At 39.8% G+C, this 14,718-nt stretch overlaps 1 protein-coding gene across 2 annotated transcripts; it reads right to left on the bottom strand.

Moving 5' to 3' along the window:
* Positions 1-4,334: 4,334 nt before the first annotated feature.
* On the bottom strand, positions 4,335-14,542 carry LOC120255245. Of its 2 annotated transcripts, none has more exons than XM_039263111.1 (2): positions 11,462-14,542; positions 4,335-4,406 (listed from the first exon to the last, which is right to left on the bottom strand). In XM_039263111.1, the coding sequence occupies exon 1, from the start codon at positions 13,492-13,494 to the stop codon at positions 12,394-12,396; it is 1,101 nt and encodes a 366-aa protein (XP_039119045.1). In that variant the 5' UTR covers positions 13,495-14,542; the 3' UTR covers positions 4,335-4,406; positions 11,462-12,393. The 2 variants fall into 2 exon arrangements, with proteins under 2 accessions (XP_039119045.1, XP_039119044.1); XM_039263110.1 differs by lacking the exon at positions 4,335-4,406 and adding an exon at positions 7,420-7,708.
* Between the last annotated feature and the right edge of the window lie 176 nt (positions 14,543-14,718).

The raw sequence follows: 14,718 nt of genomic DNA, 5'->3' as shown, positions 1-14,718 counted from the left end.
AAGAGATACATCTTCTTTCTTTTGAACCAAGATAAGCTCTCCCAAAGGTCTCAAAACTTCCAAGATGGAGTCCAAGTTCTAGCAGTGGAGAGGGAGATTGGTTAATCTAATCCAATTATAATTCCCAACAGCCACTGCATGAGATCCAAATTCAGGTGTCCAATAGGAGAAGCTAATGGTGCAAGGGCCATGCTTGGTGGAGAGAGAAATCTGGTTCATCTGAACAATGGTCATTGCTGCTATTGTTGTGAAGAGAGTGAGAATTAAAAATTTTTTTGAATGGGGTTATATTCTCGTATTGATCAGAGTTCAATATGGTTGGCAGAGCATCATGAAGAGATTGAACACTCGCGTTGCCAGATAGCACCTTGATGATCACCCGTCTCTTGAGATCTTTTTTGGTTTGAATGATGGCTTCGGAGATGGGAAGAGAAACCCTCAGGGAAGTGATCTCTGAATTAGGGCGAGAGACGGGGACGTGAAGCAGAGGTTTAGAAGAAGGCAAGTTTCTCTTCAGTTTAGATTTCTCTGAGAAAGATCCAGAAGAGAAGAGCTTGAGAGGCCATCTAGCTGCAAAATGCCTGACGCCAGACCAACGTTGACAGGTGAGTTGGTGGCGACAATCTTTAACTTTATGTCCAGATCTAAGGCAACGTTTGCAGGTATCTTCGTTTTTCGGAGAACAGCGACTCTTCAACAAGGTAGGAGTGAGGGAGTGGAGTTCTCTGGAGGTGGGGAAAGACGAGCAACATCGGCAAATGAAATGCCATCCTTCACTGGAGAATTCTTGTTCTTTTGAGGCCCATCCGCCTGATGAAGTGAATGGGAAGCCGAGGGGGCAGTGTTGGCAGGTTGATTAAGCGGAAAAGGTGCGCGAACGTCTCTGAAAGCCCTTCATGGCTTTGTCTGGAATTGTCGCGCGATCTGCCGTATGAGAAACGGGTTCCAGTGTGAGGATGATGAGCACCGTCGTGAGAAATACGAGGGCCACCGTGAGAATCTCGGAAGCCGCTGTAAGGGTCCTGAGCGCCGCCCAAGAACCTTATACCATTCCAGGTAATGTGTTTTACATTAAGAGTGTGTTTGTTTGGGCGGATGTAAAACTACATGTAATTGGAATTACAAAATTTTTCAAAATCCAGTGTTTGTTTAGCTAAACTTGAGAATTTCAAAGTAGTTACAAATGCAGTGTAAATGGATTTTATTAGATTTGTAACTACGCTCAAATCGAGCGTAGTTCAATCTCCTGCATTTGTAATTTAATAAAGAGTCTCACATGTGGTATCACATGAAACTGAATAATTAAAATATGTGTAAAAAGGTTGTAGTTTCCAATGTATTATCACTCAGGTATTATTTATGTTTAAAAATATATTTTAAAATAGTATGAGTTGATATATGAAGAAATTATAAATAGATAAGATTTACATCATCATAAAAGTAAAACTAAATAAAAATATTTGTAAAAATATTGAGAAGATAAAGCAATCAAATAAAATAATTTAAGAATAAAAAAATCTCCAAAAAAATAATATTATGTTTGAAATATAAAATACATTAAAATGGTGTACAGACATGTAATTTTATTTATTTATTTTTTTTGAAGATATGTACTTGTAATTAAATGTTTAAACTTATCTTAATATTTAATAATGACTCAAAGTGGGGCAACCTTAGTGGTGTTTATATCTTAAAATACATCCAACCAAACACATGTTTTCAAAATCTAGATTTACAAATCTTTCCAAACAAACATAAAATTTTGAAATCCATCATTTTCAATTACAGTCAACCAAACACTAGATTTGACTCTCATGCATTTTCAACTCCAGCATTTACAACTACACTGTAATTGAAAATCTACTGCATTTTCAACTACATCTAACCAAACACTACCTAATTGAAAATGATTATAGTAGTATTTTACTAAATATTTCTTTCAAAACTGTTTTTTTTAAGCAATAGAAACCTTAAAAAAATCAATGGTTCTCCTAGGAGTTTGTCTTTGAGAGACTGCGAAGAAGATTAAGGAGTTCACCGCCGAGGTCAGCAAGAAGGCCAATTGTATCAAGATCGAAGCATTGAAGCGCGCTGACCAGATCAAGGCCCTTGCTGGTGAGATCCCCATCGGCCCATCCCCATCGATTCATCAGATGGATCTGGATCTTCTGTTGCACCTAATCCTCAGGCAGATCTTGAGCGCTTTGCTGTTGCGGATGAACTGAGGAAGTTCGTTAAGGTATTATTCTCAGCACGTTTCATGATTTCCTAATTGAAGATGGGTTGCTCCATCCCGCTCTTTTTCTTATGCTTTTGTGAATTCTTTTGATTTAGTGCGATAATTTTGCACATTAGATGAAGTACAGTATGGATGTGCTTATTGTATGTAATGTGTGTAGATGAACCTGAGATGCAAGAAGTTCCAACTTTGTCAAACGTCCGGTAAGATCTTAGTGAATGGCGAGCTAGACACGCTACTCTGGTTTTGTCCACTGTTATGGTACTTGGGCTCTTCCTAGCCATTTATGTAGGCATAGCTAAAAACTGATTTTTTTTCCCAATCTCCGTATATGTTTCAATTAAAGAATCCATTGAAAATTCAGTTTTTGATCAATTTTTGTACTTACTTCCCCAAAAATATTGCTTTTTGTGCACAATGTAGACCGGATGCTTAGAAGTCTTTTCACAAATGTGCATGTGATTCAATGAATAAATAGTAGTTGCTAAGCTATAGGGACAAATTTGTCCTATTTTGCATCCGAGTTTCAAAGTAATTGTACCTGATATCTCGGTTATGGAAACCATATTAGAAAGTTTAGTTTTCTTATAGGTGTACTTTAGCTACTCTTTTAATTCTCGTGTAGAGATGTCAAAGTTCAGATATGAGTTAAGTGTCCTAGATATAAGGAAAGAGCAAAATTTTGGCTTTAACATACTTCATTCTCCTTAGAGCAAATTATGTGGCAATCGAAAGTATTGATTTGTCTTATGATCGGGCCGGCTTATATTGGATTTTTTAAAAATTGTTGTTAGAAGCTAAATCAATTATGTACACCGCATTCTAGAAAACATTTCGCAAAAGGATTGATTCTATCTTAAAATTGGTTTTAGTATGGAGAATGGGTAGCAGGAATACTACTATTAGCTTCATAAGTTAAAGTGGACACTACATGGATAGTTTTATATGGGAGATGCATAACTAGTATCTATCAGAATAATCTAGATTTATGATGCCCAGGCTTTATCTTGTTGGGAGAATATAATAAAATTGTCAAATGAAAAGATGCTTTGTGAGGCAATTGGCAATTGATTGTTAATGTTGGTAAACCAGATCACCCACCATGGGGAATGAAAGGTCGGTTGTTGGTTGAATCAACCGCTAAACATTGTAGGCTTACTAAGTGACCAACACTACAATACCCTATTATGTTGTCAATCGAACGTCTCAGGCATGCATGTCTATTTGGTGTCCCGAACTTGGTTCTTGCGTTTTTTCTCTTTTATCACGCCAATCGAAGTAGTTTTTGGTGAGTAATAAGGGAATATTGATTGGAAAGTCTTATCTCCCCATTATATTTCTTTGTAAAATGAATCTAGACCATTTCTTTTACTATGTTGATTTCTTGTTTTGACATTTTCCAACACGTAAAGAGATGATTTTGTTACCATATTTCTGAAGAAGTAAGATTTTTATAATGTACATTGTTTTGCCCTCGGTTCTTCCTGACAAGCCTATTGTTCTGCCAATTAGTTATGAGAAGCAGTATGCAGAGGAGGTGACCATGAAAGCAAATGAACAAAGTTCAAGTGATAGACTATGGGAAGCCTCCACTGCTACACCTGTTTCTAAGGATGAAGTGAAGGAAACTAAGTCAGAACCTAAGGGATCATCATAAAAAATGGAACAGGATTTGGACGTTTTAATTTGTTTTGGGTGACCTTGGAAGTGAGGATGATGGCCCAGGTGTGCTACTAAATCCTCTTTCACCGTGTTCATGGTGCAAATTCAATTGTCCTTGACATATTCATATTTTACGTTGCTGATCTCAGTGTTTTCCTCATTGGATTGTTCAAAAAATTGTTTTTTTCCCTTTCTCATTTTGTTCTACTTACTGTATTTTCAGATGGAGGTGATGATGGATTTGATGATGATTTTGATAAGAATGGAAAGATGGTGAGCACTCAATGTTTTGACAATAACTTAATTTCTTTCAAGTTCATAATTTCAGAGTTTAGGCAACTGAAAGAAATCTGGCATATTAGCTATTATTAGTTTATAACTCTCTTCAAGTTGAAGGCAATAGTTTCTTCTTAGAGACAAGATTGATAATCTCCGAAGACTTAATTTCAAATGCTAGGTACTGCTTGGTTGCTAGTTCGTACGATTTTTGCTGTAGAAGCAAGCCCTGCATTGACAAGGTTAAGTTAGATTCTGTCATTTTTCAAGTGTCGTTTCCTATCTTGTCAATGAAAACTATTAAAAGATTCAATCACTGACCACCTTTGTCTGACTATTTCTCATTTGGAAGGCTTTGCACTAATGATTGAAGGGAGGATAGATCATCCTAAACAATGTAATATCACAAATTAGTCAAGAGTTTGTTCTTTGTTGGCCTGATTAGAATCTTATTCCTCTTACCTTTATCCCAACATCATAACCACATTCACCTTTTTCAAAAAAATATATATTTATGTATATATTTATGAATTCTTTTGTTGGGAACATTCCAGATGTGTCTTGATGATCTTATTTTCATTCCTGTGCAAATATTACATACCAGCATGTAGGTTCTGTTAGTGCAACCGCACTATTTAATTGGCATGATTTGACACCAAGGCAAGATGACCTGGCAACCATGGTGACAAGGCATAATTTATGACGTGGCAAGCATTGTGACATGGCATAGAGACTTGGAGTGCAAGGCAAACATCTTGAAGATCTTGGTGGAGTTATTTTTAGTAAGTCTATAACATAGAGGCAAATATCTTGAAGATCATGGTGAAGCTATCTTAAAGATCTTTGTGGAGTTATTTTTGGTAATGCATTACATTTTGAAGATAAGATCATATCAAGACCATACTTAGAGAGATGATTGAAGACTAAATATGGTGGAGCTTAATTAAAGAAAGATCTATTCTTGGTATGAATGAAGGCTAATTGAAAATATGATTTGAAGAATCCTTGATGAAGTTTGATTGAAGTCTATTGAGGGCAAGATTTGAGGACCAAACTTGGGTGAATTGAAAATCAAGTTTGGAGAATTTTTGAAGACCAAATTTAGGTGAATTGAAGACTAAGTTTGGCAAGTTTAATGAAGACGCACAAGGACGGGATCGGGAGATTTGGCTGCATCGACTCGGACTAAGCAGAACTCTATCAAGTCAGCAATCAGGGCCATGTTGCAATTCATGTTACAACAAGAGTTGTAACAGCTAATTTCAGCAGGTTTTTAAATTAGTAGCCGCGGAGATTCTAAAAGAGGTATGTGCTATATTTGGGATGTTGATGCGTCTATATAAGCTACCTTGCTCGTAGATTGTAAGTGTGACTCTTGCGTGACTCTTGGGTGACTCTTGGAGGAGAGTGAGTGAGCACTAGGCAATCTAGAGAGGGTAGTGATCTTTATTGTTGAGAGTGTCAGTGACAAGTGTTTCTACTCATCTATTTTTACCTCTTTTAGTGGATTGTTTATCTCCGGGCTTGGTCCCACAGACGTAGGCGAGTGGACGTCGAACTGGGTTACCAACGTTGTGTGTCTCCTTGTTTTTGTTTGTGTGTCTCTTTCTTTCTTGGTTTGTGTATGAGTGCTTGAGTGTTACCTAATACCCACAAACCACACCGGTGGAACTAACAGGTTCCAAATATGAGATCCTATCTGAACATTCTTAAGTATTCTAAAATTCTTGTTGCAATCTTTGCTCAAGGTAAGGCTTCAATTAAGTGGGGGAAGTGGGGGATTGGTTCTGTGGACTCTAAGTCCTTAAATTGGGGGCTAGTTACAAGTGGAGCATTCCAAATAAAAAAGAACCGACTAAGTTTATTCTTTTCAAGTAGATTATATTATTAACAAGATATAATGTTTTTCGCATATACTTGACTAGTGACCACTAACATGAATTTGTGAATTGGTTGTAAGTAGGAATTGCTAATATGGATTCCTGAAAATTTTCTTTTAAGTTCCTGGTAGGGGTTGGAAAGCGATGAAGATGGTGAAGGTGAGAAAAAATCTTGAAAGGTCTGTCTATTGCTGGGGTTTTTTCACATGGTTTTGTTTTTGTTTTTAGAGTGATAAACAAATCTGCTTCTATTTTTTGCACTAGTCCGACTCTCAGATGGTGGGGGACCTACTATCCACTGTAAGTGTCATTCTATCTAATTGTTTTGTATTTAAAAGAAACCTAAATGACCTTTTACTGCACAAGAAATTCAGTGAATTTCAAATTTGAAAAATATGCTGCATTTTTTTTACAGTTCATTTTTTCAAGGTCAGATAAGTTTATTTTATTCTATTGAATCTGTGAAGGAACTGTTAGTCTTGTTCTTTTTGTTGTGTTATTTGGATCAAGATTTAAGCATTTCAAGAGACCGTTATCACTGTATTTTGTGTTCATTTATAATAACATATTCATGCCAGAGTGTATAACGAATTATGTTCTCCTTGAATCTACTAAGAGGGTTTTGAATTTTTTTAATAATAATTTTTTTGTAAGGTTTTTATGTTCCTTTAGTCTTAATAAAAATCAAATTACATGTAATTACCTAGCTTAAAGAAAATGATGCAAATACGAAATTTCATCATGCGGTTGCCAATGGGCACAAGAACCTTAATCGTATCCCTAGTGTATAGATACATATTTGTATATGTATATACATAAACATATGTATGTTTATAATATATATATATATATACATCACCTAAGGATTTCAACTTTCGGGACTTTAACTTACGCCCAATTTAGACGTGGGTCTAAATATATCTGTGGGAGTAATTTGATTTTATCTTGGCGGTTTAAAATTCCTCAAATCAAATAAAAGATTTTTGAATGTGATATTTTAAGTTGCGTTATATAATTTCAAATATTATAAAACAAACACTTCTTTCATAAAACTTAATTATTAAAGAACATTTAAAATAAAAATTAAAAAAATGCATTAACATATATGTACTCCATTGCTTTCTTTATTCTTTTTTATTAAATAATAATAAATGTGTTTATTTAAATAAAGAAACCACCCATGATTAAAGCACCCCTTTCTTCCTTCATGCTTTTCAATATTCTGCCTTAATTATTTCCATTGTTGATTTGATTGGATTAGCACAATCATAATTGATTTAATTAGCTTAATTATAACAATTATCTTTTATACAATTTTTTTTTTTTTTTTTTTTTTTTTTTGAAAAAGTGGATAAACCACGTTCATTAAAGCTCAAAACAACAGTGACAAGAGCCAAAGCTCTACAAAAGCATCCACCAGGAGTGGGATTAGGAAAAAACCAGTACAACCAGAAGAGAGTAGGGGAGGGAGAAGCCTAAAGGAAGAGAAGCTCCTTTAGGGATACAAAATAGTGAAGCAACTATTCCTCGCCCGCAGTGGTGGGTCTCGACATCAGGGGGTCCTAGACAATGTCTCTAGTGATCAGGTAATCCAGACTCCTCTTGATCTTGGACATAGGCTCCTCAATCTTTGCCTTCTTTGGTTCAGGAGCTGCATTGAACCAAGATAACAATAAACGATCAATCTTCAGGATAACCGAATCGGGCGTCAGACAAGAGGAAGTGAAAATGCGTGCATTTCTTTCAAGCCATATGAGCCAAGTGATTGCCCTCACAAGCAAATCCCAAAACGGGGATAGGGTTTTCACCACCGTTCTCCTCCAATTCCCCCACAAGTCTTTGAGGGATGTAGGAGACTGATGGGTCCCAAAGAGATGCAAAAAATAGTTCCAAATATGATTGCAAAAGGGCAATGAAGGAGGAGATGATCAGTAGTCTCAATATCCCCATGGCATAACACACAAGTGGAAGATTGAAGAAGATTACATCTACGTCGGGCTAAGTTATCGAGTGTCAAAATCTTGTCATCCCAAGCAAGCCAGTTGAAAAGGTTAATCTTGCTCGGGCACAAGCTTTTAAGGATATTGGGAGTCCTAAAGCAATGCAATCCTCCATCATTCAAAAAGTTATAGAACGATTTAACAGAAAAATTGCCATTTGCCGTAAGAGCCCAACATTTTTCATCCTTCCCAGGAGTAAGGCACCCAAAGATATCAATAATAAGGTTGCTTTAATCAGAAGAATCGTTTGGGAAGAACCCCGACATCCTACTCGTAAAATCCCTGATAGATTCCTCTTTAGTAAGGGTCAATTGAAAAAGGTTGGGCCAAATGTCTGCCGGGGCCTTGCCCTCCACCCAATTATCAAGCCAAAAGAGAGTAGTGGCCCCATTCTTAACACAAGGGGAGATGTTTTTCCTGAAAGCATGCAGCGAGTGTAAAATGCCATTCCAGAAAAAGGATCGCCTTCTACATTGTTTATGGTAGAGATTCCACTCTGGAGATGTTTTGAAATAGTTTTCTTTAAAGATACCCTGGCCATACCAGTTCACACCAGAGGTTAACTTCCACCACCATTTTCCAAGAAGGGCGTTGTTAAAAATTTGCAAATTTAATATGCCCAGCCACCCTGTTCTCTCGATCTGCATAATCTCATCCAGCTCACAAATCTAATTTTGCTTCGTTGATTGTCCGGCCCCGACCAAAGAAAGTCCCTTCTAATTTTATCAATTTTCTTGGATACCCAAGAAGGAAGTTTGAAAACTAACATCCAGTAAGTAGGAATGGCCGTTAGAACAGAGTTAAGCAGTGTAAGTCGTCCTCCTAAGGACAGTAATTTGGATTTCCAGGAAGCAAGTCTAGAACTGCCTTTGTTAATTAAGGAATCCCAATCTTGTCTTCTTGGTCTTCCACCAAAAATGGGGATACCGAGATACTTGACTGGGAGGACATCCGAATTACAATGAATTGTCCTAGTAAGGGCGATGTGAGGAAAAGTGTTTTTTTGTGAAGAATGCAGACAAGTTTTGTCTGAGTTGACCCTGAGTCCCGAGATACCCTCAAATATGTAAAGTAGTAGCTTGATGATTCAGAGATCTTCTCTACCACCATTCATGAGGATAAGGAGATCATCCGCAAATTGAAGGTGACACATTTTAATTCCTGTGTTCCCCAGAACCACCCCGTGAAGAATACCAGAGTTGAGGGCATTGTTAATCATGGTGCTAAGAACATCCGTCACCATGACTAAGAGGAGAGGAGAGAGGGGGTCTCCTTGTCGGAGTCCTCTATGATACCTAACATAGCCCGTTTGGCGACCATTAATGAGGAACTTAGCTTTAGAAGAAGTAAGAATCGAATTAATCCATCCAATCCATAAATCACCTCTAGCTTTCAGTAGCTCCAAAAGGAAACACCAGTCAACCGTGTCAAATGCTTTGGCAAAATCAACTTTTAGGATTAGACCTGGGAGACGATGCTTTTGCATGTAGAAGATAAGCTCATTCGCAGTAACAATGTTATCAGTGATACACCTCCCTTTTATAGAAGCTGATTGGGTCTCATCCACCAAAGCATCGATCTTAAGTCGCAATCTGTTAGCGAGAATCTTTGAGATGATCTTAAGAGACGAGTTGATCAAACTAATAGGACGATAGTGTGAGGGATTTTCAGGACTCTGGCTTTTGGGGATAAGCACAATGTTTGTCCAGTTAATGCATTCCAGATTGGTTTTCCCCTAATAAAAATCATCACAAAGTTTGAAAATGTCATCTTTGATAATACCCCAATATTTCTGGAAGAAAAAAATCAGGAACCCATCCGGGCCAGGGGCTTTATCAACGGCAAGATCAAAAACCGCCTTTTTTTATTTCTTCCTGAGTAAAAGGGAAATCCAGGGATGAAAGATCATTCTAGAATTTGGAGCCTAGGAGATGTGGCCAATTAACCTTAATGCGGAATGCTTGGGCCGTGCCACATAGGTTTTTGTAGAAAGTAGTGAAGGAGTCACTAATGCTTTTCAAGTCATCTGCCCTAACATTGTTGTGGGTGATCTAAGGAATAAAGTTCCTATTCCGCCGACCATTGGCTACGGAATGGAAGAATCTAGTATTTTCGTCTCCTTCTTGGAGCCGAGTCACCCGTACCCTCTGCTTCCAGTATATCTCTTTGTGTTTGAGGATCTGTAACAGATCATTTCTCAATGAAGAATCATTGGCGATTTCCTCCTTAGTGAGGGTTCTCCGTTCTTTGTAGGAATCAAGAAGATCAATCTCATGTAAAAGAGCCAACTTCTTGAGTTTAATTGAACCAAAGTCTAATTTTGCCCAACTCTTAAGTTGATCTCTAGTGTAGGTAAGTTTCTTGGCAAGTATGAAAGCCCCACATCCTTGAAAAGAAAGAGAATTCCACCAGGTATTGATTAAATCAGGAAAATGATCCACCTCACACCAAGTCCGTTCAAAGTGAAACGGCCGCTGTACCGAGGGATGATCACCAGATTCCAGTCTAATAGGGACATGGTCCGAGCCCAGCCTAGGCAGACAGTTTTGAGTAGATTTGGGAAAAAAATATGTTCCAGTCCAGGTTAACTAAAAAACAGTCAAGTTTAACCCAAATGGGGTTGGCTTGTCCATTAGTCCAAGTGAATTTTTTGCCAAATGAAGGGGGTTCCAGAAGCTGGAGGTCCCTAATTAAGAGTTGCGCTAATCTGATATCATCATAATTTGGGCTACCATTAGACTTATCCTTCGGGAAAAAGATAGAATTAAAATCCCCACAAATTACCCAAGGCATACCCACCCCAGGATGGCAGTTTCTAATTTCTGTCCAGAATTCCAGTTTGAGATGACGAGCATTAGTCCCGTCGACCGAAGTACAAACCCAACAAACATCATTTGACTTAAATTTAAACTTAACTGAGAGGTAGTAAGAGCCTTGGAAAATCTTATGCCCCTCAAACATACTGCTGTTCTACCCAATAATCATTCCACCCGCAGAACCGGCCGCGGGGGTAAAGCAATAGGAATCAAGGCGAGGTCCACCAATTGATCTCCAAGTGGTAGGGTTAACAGTACTTAATATTGATTCTTGTATACAACAGGTGTCTGCGTGGTGTAAGTGCAGGAAATCTTTAACAAGGAAGCGTTTGGAAGGCCTTCCTAGTCCTCTAACATTCCAGTTTATAATGTTCATGAAGAAACTAGTTTGACCCAGAGACGGAACCTAAATGTGAGGTTCCTATTTTAACGCTAGCAGGAGCAGTTCTAGTTGATTCAAGCATGCATAAATGAGTAAGTACATTGTCTCTATGTTGCAATGAATCAAAAGAGATACCACAAGCATTACAATAATTAATTAATTATAAATCATTCCAATCAGAAAAAAGAAGGGGGTCAGGGCAGTACCTTTCGGAGTCATGCTAGCAGTCCCTTTCTTTTTGACTGATTTTGGTGGTTGTGGTAAGAAACCTGCCTCCTCATTCCATCTAGTAGATGGTTTTTTCCTCCTTTCACTTCTTCTAGTTCCTTGAGAAGAATCTTCAGTTTGCCCTTGAAGGAGCAGTCTTTTAATTTTGACCTCAAAATCGGATTCCGAGTCATCGGTTTCACGGCTTTCAAAACTGGCTCTATCCTAATCCGACCCCTTAGATAAGTGTGGGACATGAATCTGCAATGATTCCTCCCCTAGGTTGTCCCCATTCCAAATTTCCAAATTTTTTTCTGGGAGGTTTCCTCTTCTAATTGGGATCTGTTAGCAATTTCCTTGGAGAATTTGGAGGGAACAAGGGTCCAAACTCCATGTAGAAACACCCAGCTGAAGTTTGGAGGGGATGGGAGATTAGCAGGGGGTTGTGCAGGATTGCATAAAGAATCCTGATCTTCTGATTGTTCCCCACCAGAGTGTTGGATAATACCGTGGCATTGAGTGCTACTGGGTTCCATCCTTATCTCCGATCTAGAATCTGGATTTAAAGACCCAGTTATTTCAGTCTCCATGGCCTGTAATGTTGGATTAAGGCCCATGTGACTGTCCATTGGATTTGGAGAACAATCTGGCCCATAAGGAGTCAAAGCCGGATCATTGGATCCCAGGAGGCCGCCCAACATCACTGGGCCCCCAGCAATTTGCAAAGGAGAGTCCAATTTATGCTGTTCCAAAGTCTTTGATACCGCACGTGACTTTGTCTGGCTCTTTACCTCGTCATGGGTTCCACGTGTCGCCAAAACAATAGTTTCCCTATCACAATCACCCGTTTTGTCTTCCGGAATCTCTGAAACCTCGTCCAATGGCTGTTCGACAACGCCATGAGTCTCTGGAGATCCATGTAGTGGCCTGCTCAAGGCATGCAATTTAGATAATCCATTAGATAAAACACAGTCATCTTGGTTTCTTCGCAACAATGAAGGACCATCGGTCCGAAGTGGTTTTGGACGGTGATCCCCAGTTCTTCTCGACGGTGAGCAGAGACCCCGGGAGCGTTGCTCGCCGGCCAGGTCTCCACTGTCTTTTGAGGGGCCCCGGGAGCAGCGCTCTCCGGTCGGGCCTGATTGGAAAAATTTGTCGAGGCCCCGAGAGCAGAGCTCTCCATTCGGGCCGGTTGCGGACGAGTTCGGGGTCTCCAAATCTGAGAGTGAGGCCGCGAAGTTGTATCCAATTTAGGATTCTTCATATCAGGTGGAACATCAACAGGAATTGGAGCTTCCATCTTCGCTTTCTCTTTGTCCTCACGGCTCAGCGCAGCAGACAAGCGATCATTTGATGATGTAATTCTAACCTCTCCGTCGTCAGACCTTGAAGGTAGATAGATATACTTCTCTAGATCCCGCTGGAACGTCAGAAACGGGAAATGATTATTAGTGATGAGTACAATAAATTTTCTCATTCCGAAGCTCAGAATTAACTCATGCGGGAGCATCACTCGGGGCCGACAGCGAACGAGGACTGAAAGGAAGGATTTGCAGGGCTTGCTCGGCTGAGGGATGGCTACCAGTTCACCAATCGGCCTCAAAACATCAACGAGAACCGACCACGTCCAGGCGTGCAAAGGGAGATTCCAAATGAGCAAGACCTGGGCTTTACTAGAAGCCGATCCCACTGACCCAATCTCAGCAGACCAAGGCTTGAAGGAAAGCACACACGGTTCCATCTTGGAGGGAAGACTCAGTTCTCCAATCTTGCTTGCTTTAATGACTTCGGCTTCACTGCTTAGTGAGGCGAGGAAAGAGCTCCCTCTGAATTCATAAACAGCGTCAACTCGAGGTGTGTTGAGAGCTCCCGGGAGAAACTCTAAGAGAATTTCATCGCTGGTCTGACCGGAGACGGTGTCAATGACAATGATTTTAGCCAACTCTTTCTTGAGTTTAGAGGTCTCCTCCGTTAGCGAGATCGAGAGCTGAGAACGTTGCCATCTGTTGTTTGCTGATGAGTCTCCATCCATAGAGGGGATACCATTCTACGCATTAGCTACTGATGGAAAGCAGGCTTTGGCTTTGGGTCTAACTCGACGGTGTCGCGGAGGCGAAGGAAGCTCAACTCTACAGTTGTTTGCCAAGTGGCCAGCACCACCGCAGCGTTTACAGGTAAGACGGTGGCGACATTCCGAAGTTTTGTGGGTATTACAGAGGCAGTGGCTGCAACTAGGCGGCGAACGGGGTCGCTTAGACATAGACACCGGAAGGAAACCCTTGGGAGATGAGTGAGCGTCATCCTGGTTGTCCGAGTTTGGGCTGCGTCGTTGTCTACGGGAGCTGACTACTTCCCAGCCGACCTGGAACCTCGTCGCCTCAAACTCAGCGCCTGTCTTAACTTCCTCTGCCACTTTCTGCTCACTGGACGGACTCACTGCTTGAACAAATGAAGTACCCTACCGGACCAGGCTGCTGCACGGATGAGGAAGGTCTCTACTTGAAGGACGAGTGGGAGGGACCTGCTGATGGAACCGGGCAGCGGGTTTGCGAACCCCGCCTCCCTTCTAGCCTCCAGTTTTACCTGTCCGACCGCCATCCCGAATACCACCGCCGAGGAGGTCATCGTGGAGCGAGTCGCCCATCCCACCTCGAGTTCCTCTTCTATGTTGTCATCCTCGATTTCAGCATTGAAGGAAAGCACCATGTTCTCATCCAGTATATTTTCCAAATCATCTATATAAAGTCGAGCTTTGTCATTGGAGCACCATGAAAGAACGGCAGAGGAAAGCTTATCAACCTTCTGGAGAGATTCCCTCCCACCCCACCCTTTTTGGATCGCCATTTGAAGCGCCGTCCATCAGGAGAGCACGAGGCTGATCCCCTCTTTTATACAAATTAGCCAAGATAAATAGATGTTGTACCTAATGGTATGATACTATAGTGTAAAAAGGAAGGTCATGGTTCAAATCCTTTCTCCGGCAGTATTGTTCATACATTATTCGTACAATGTTCACTCGGGATTTTTATATTATTACTGTATTGTACATACACTATTTATCCGGGCTTTATTTATATAAAAAGGTGCTTGTCGCCTATTATTCAAAAAATATATATTATATATATATATATATAGATGTTGCACCTTTAATTTGTACAATACAATTGAAAAAGAATGAAACTATGCTTCTCTATTCTTCTTCTTCAATTATTCTTCTAATAATAAGAATAAAATGCAAGCTATGACTTGCAACGCA

The sequence above is a fragment of the Dioscorea cayenensis genome, unplaced genomic scaffold, assembly GCF_009730915.1.
Source record: "Dioscorea cayenensis subsp. rotundata cultivar TDr96_F1 unplaced genomic scaffold, TDr96_F1_v2_PseudoChromosome.rev07_lg8_w22 25.fasta BLBR01000910.1, whole genome shotgun sequence".
NCBI lineage: Eukaryota > Viridiplantae > Streptophyta > Magnoliopsida > Dioscoreales > Dioscoreaceae > Dioscorea > Dioscorea cayenensis.
This window is presented reverse-complemented; position numbering and strand designations above follow the sequence as displayed.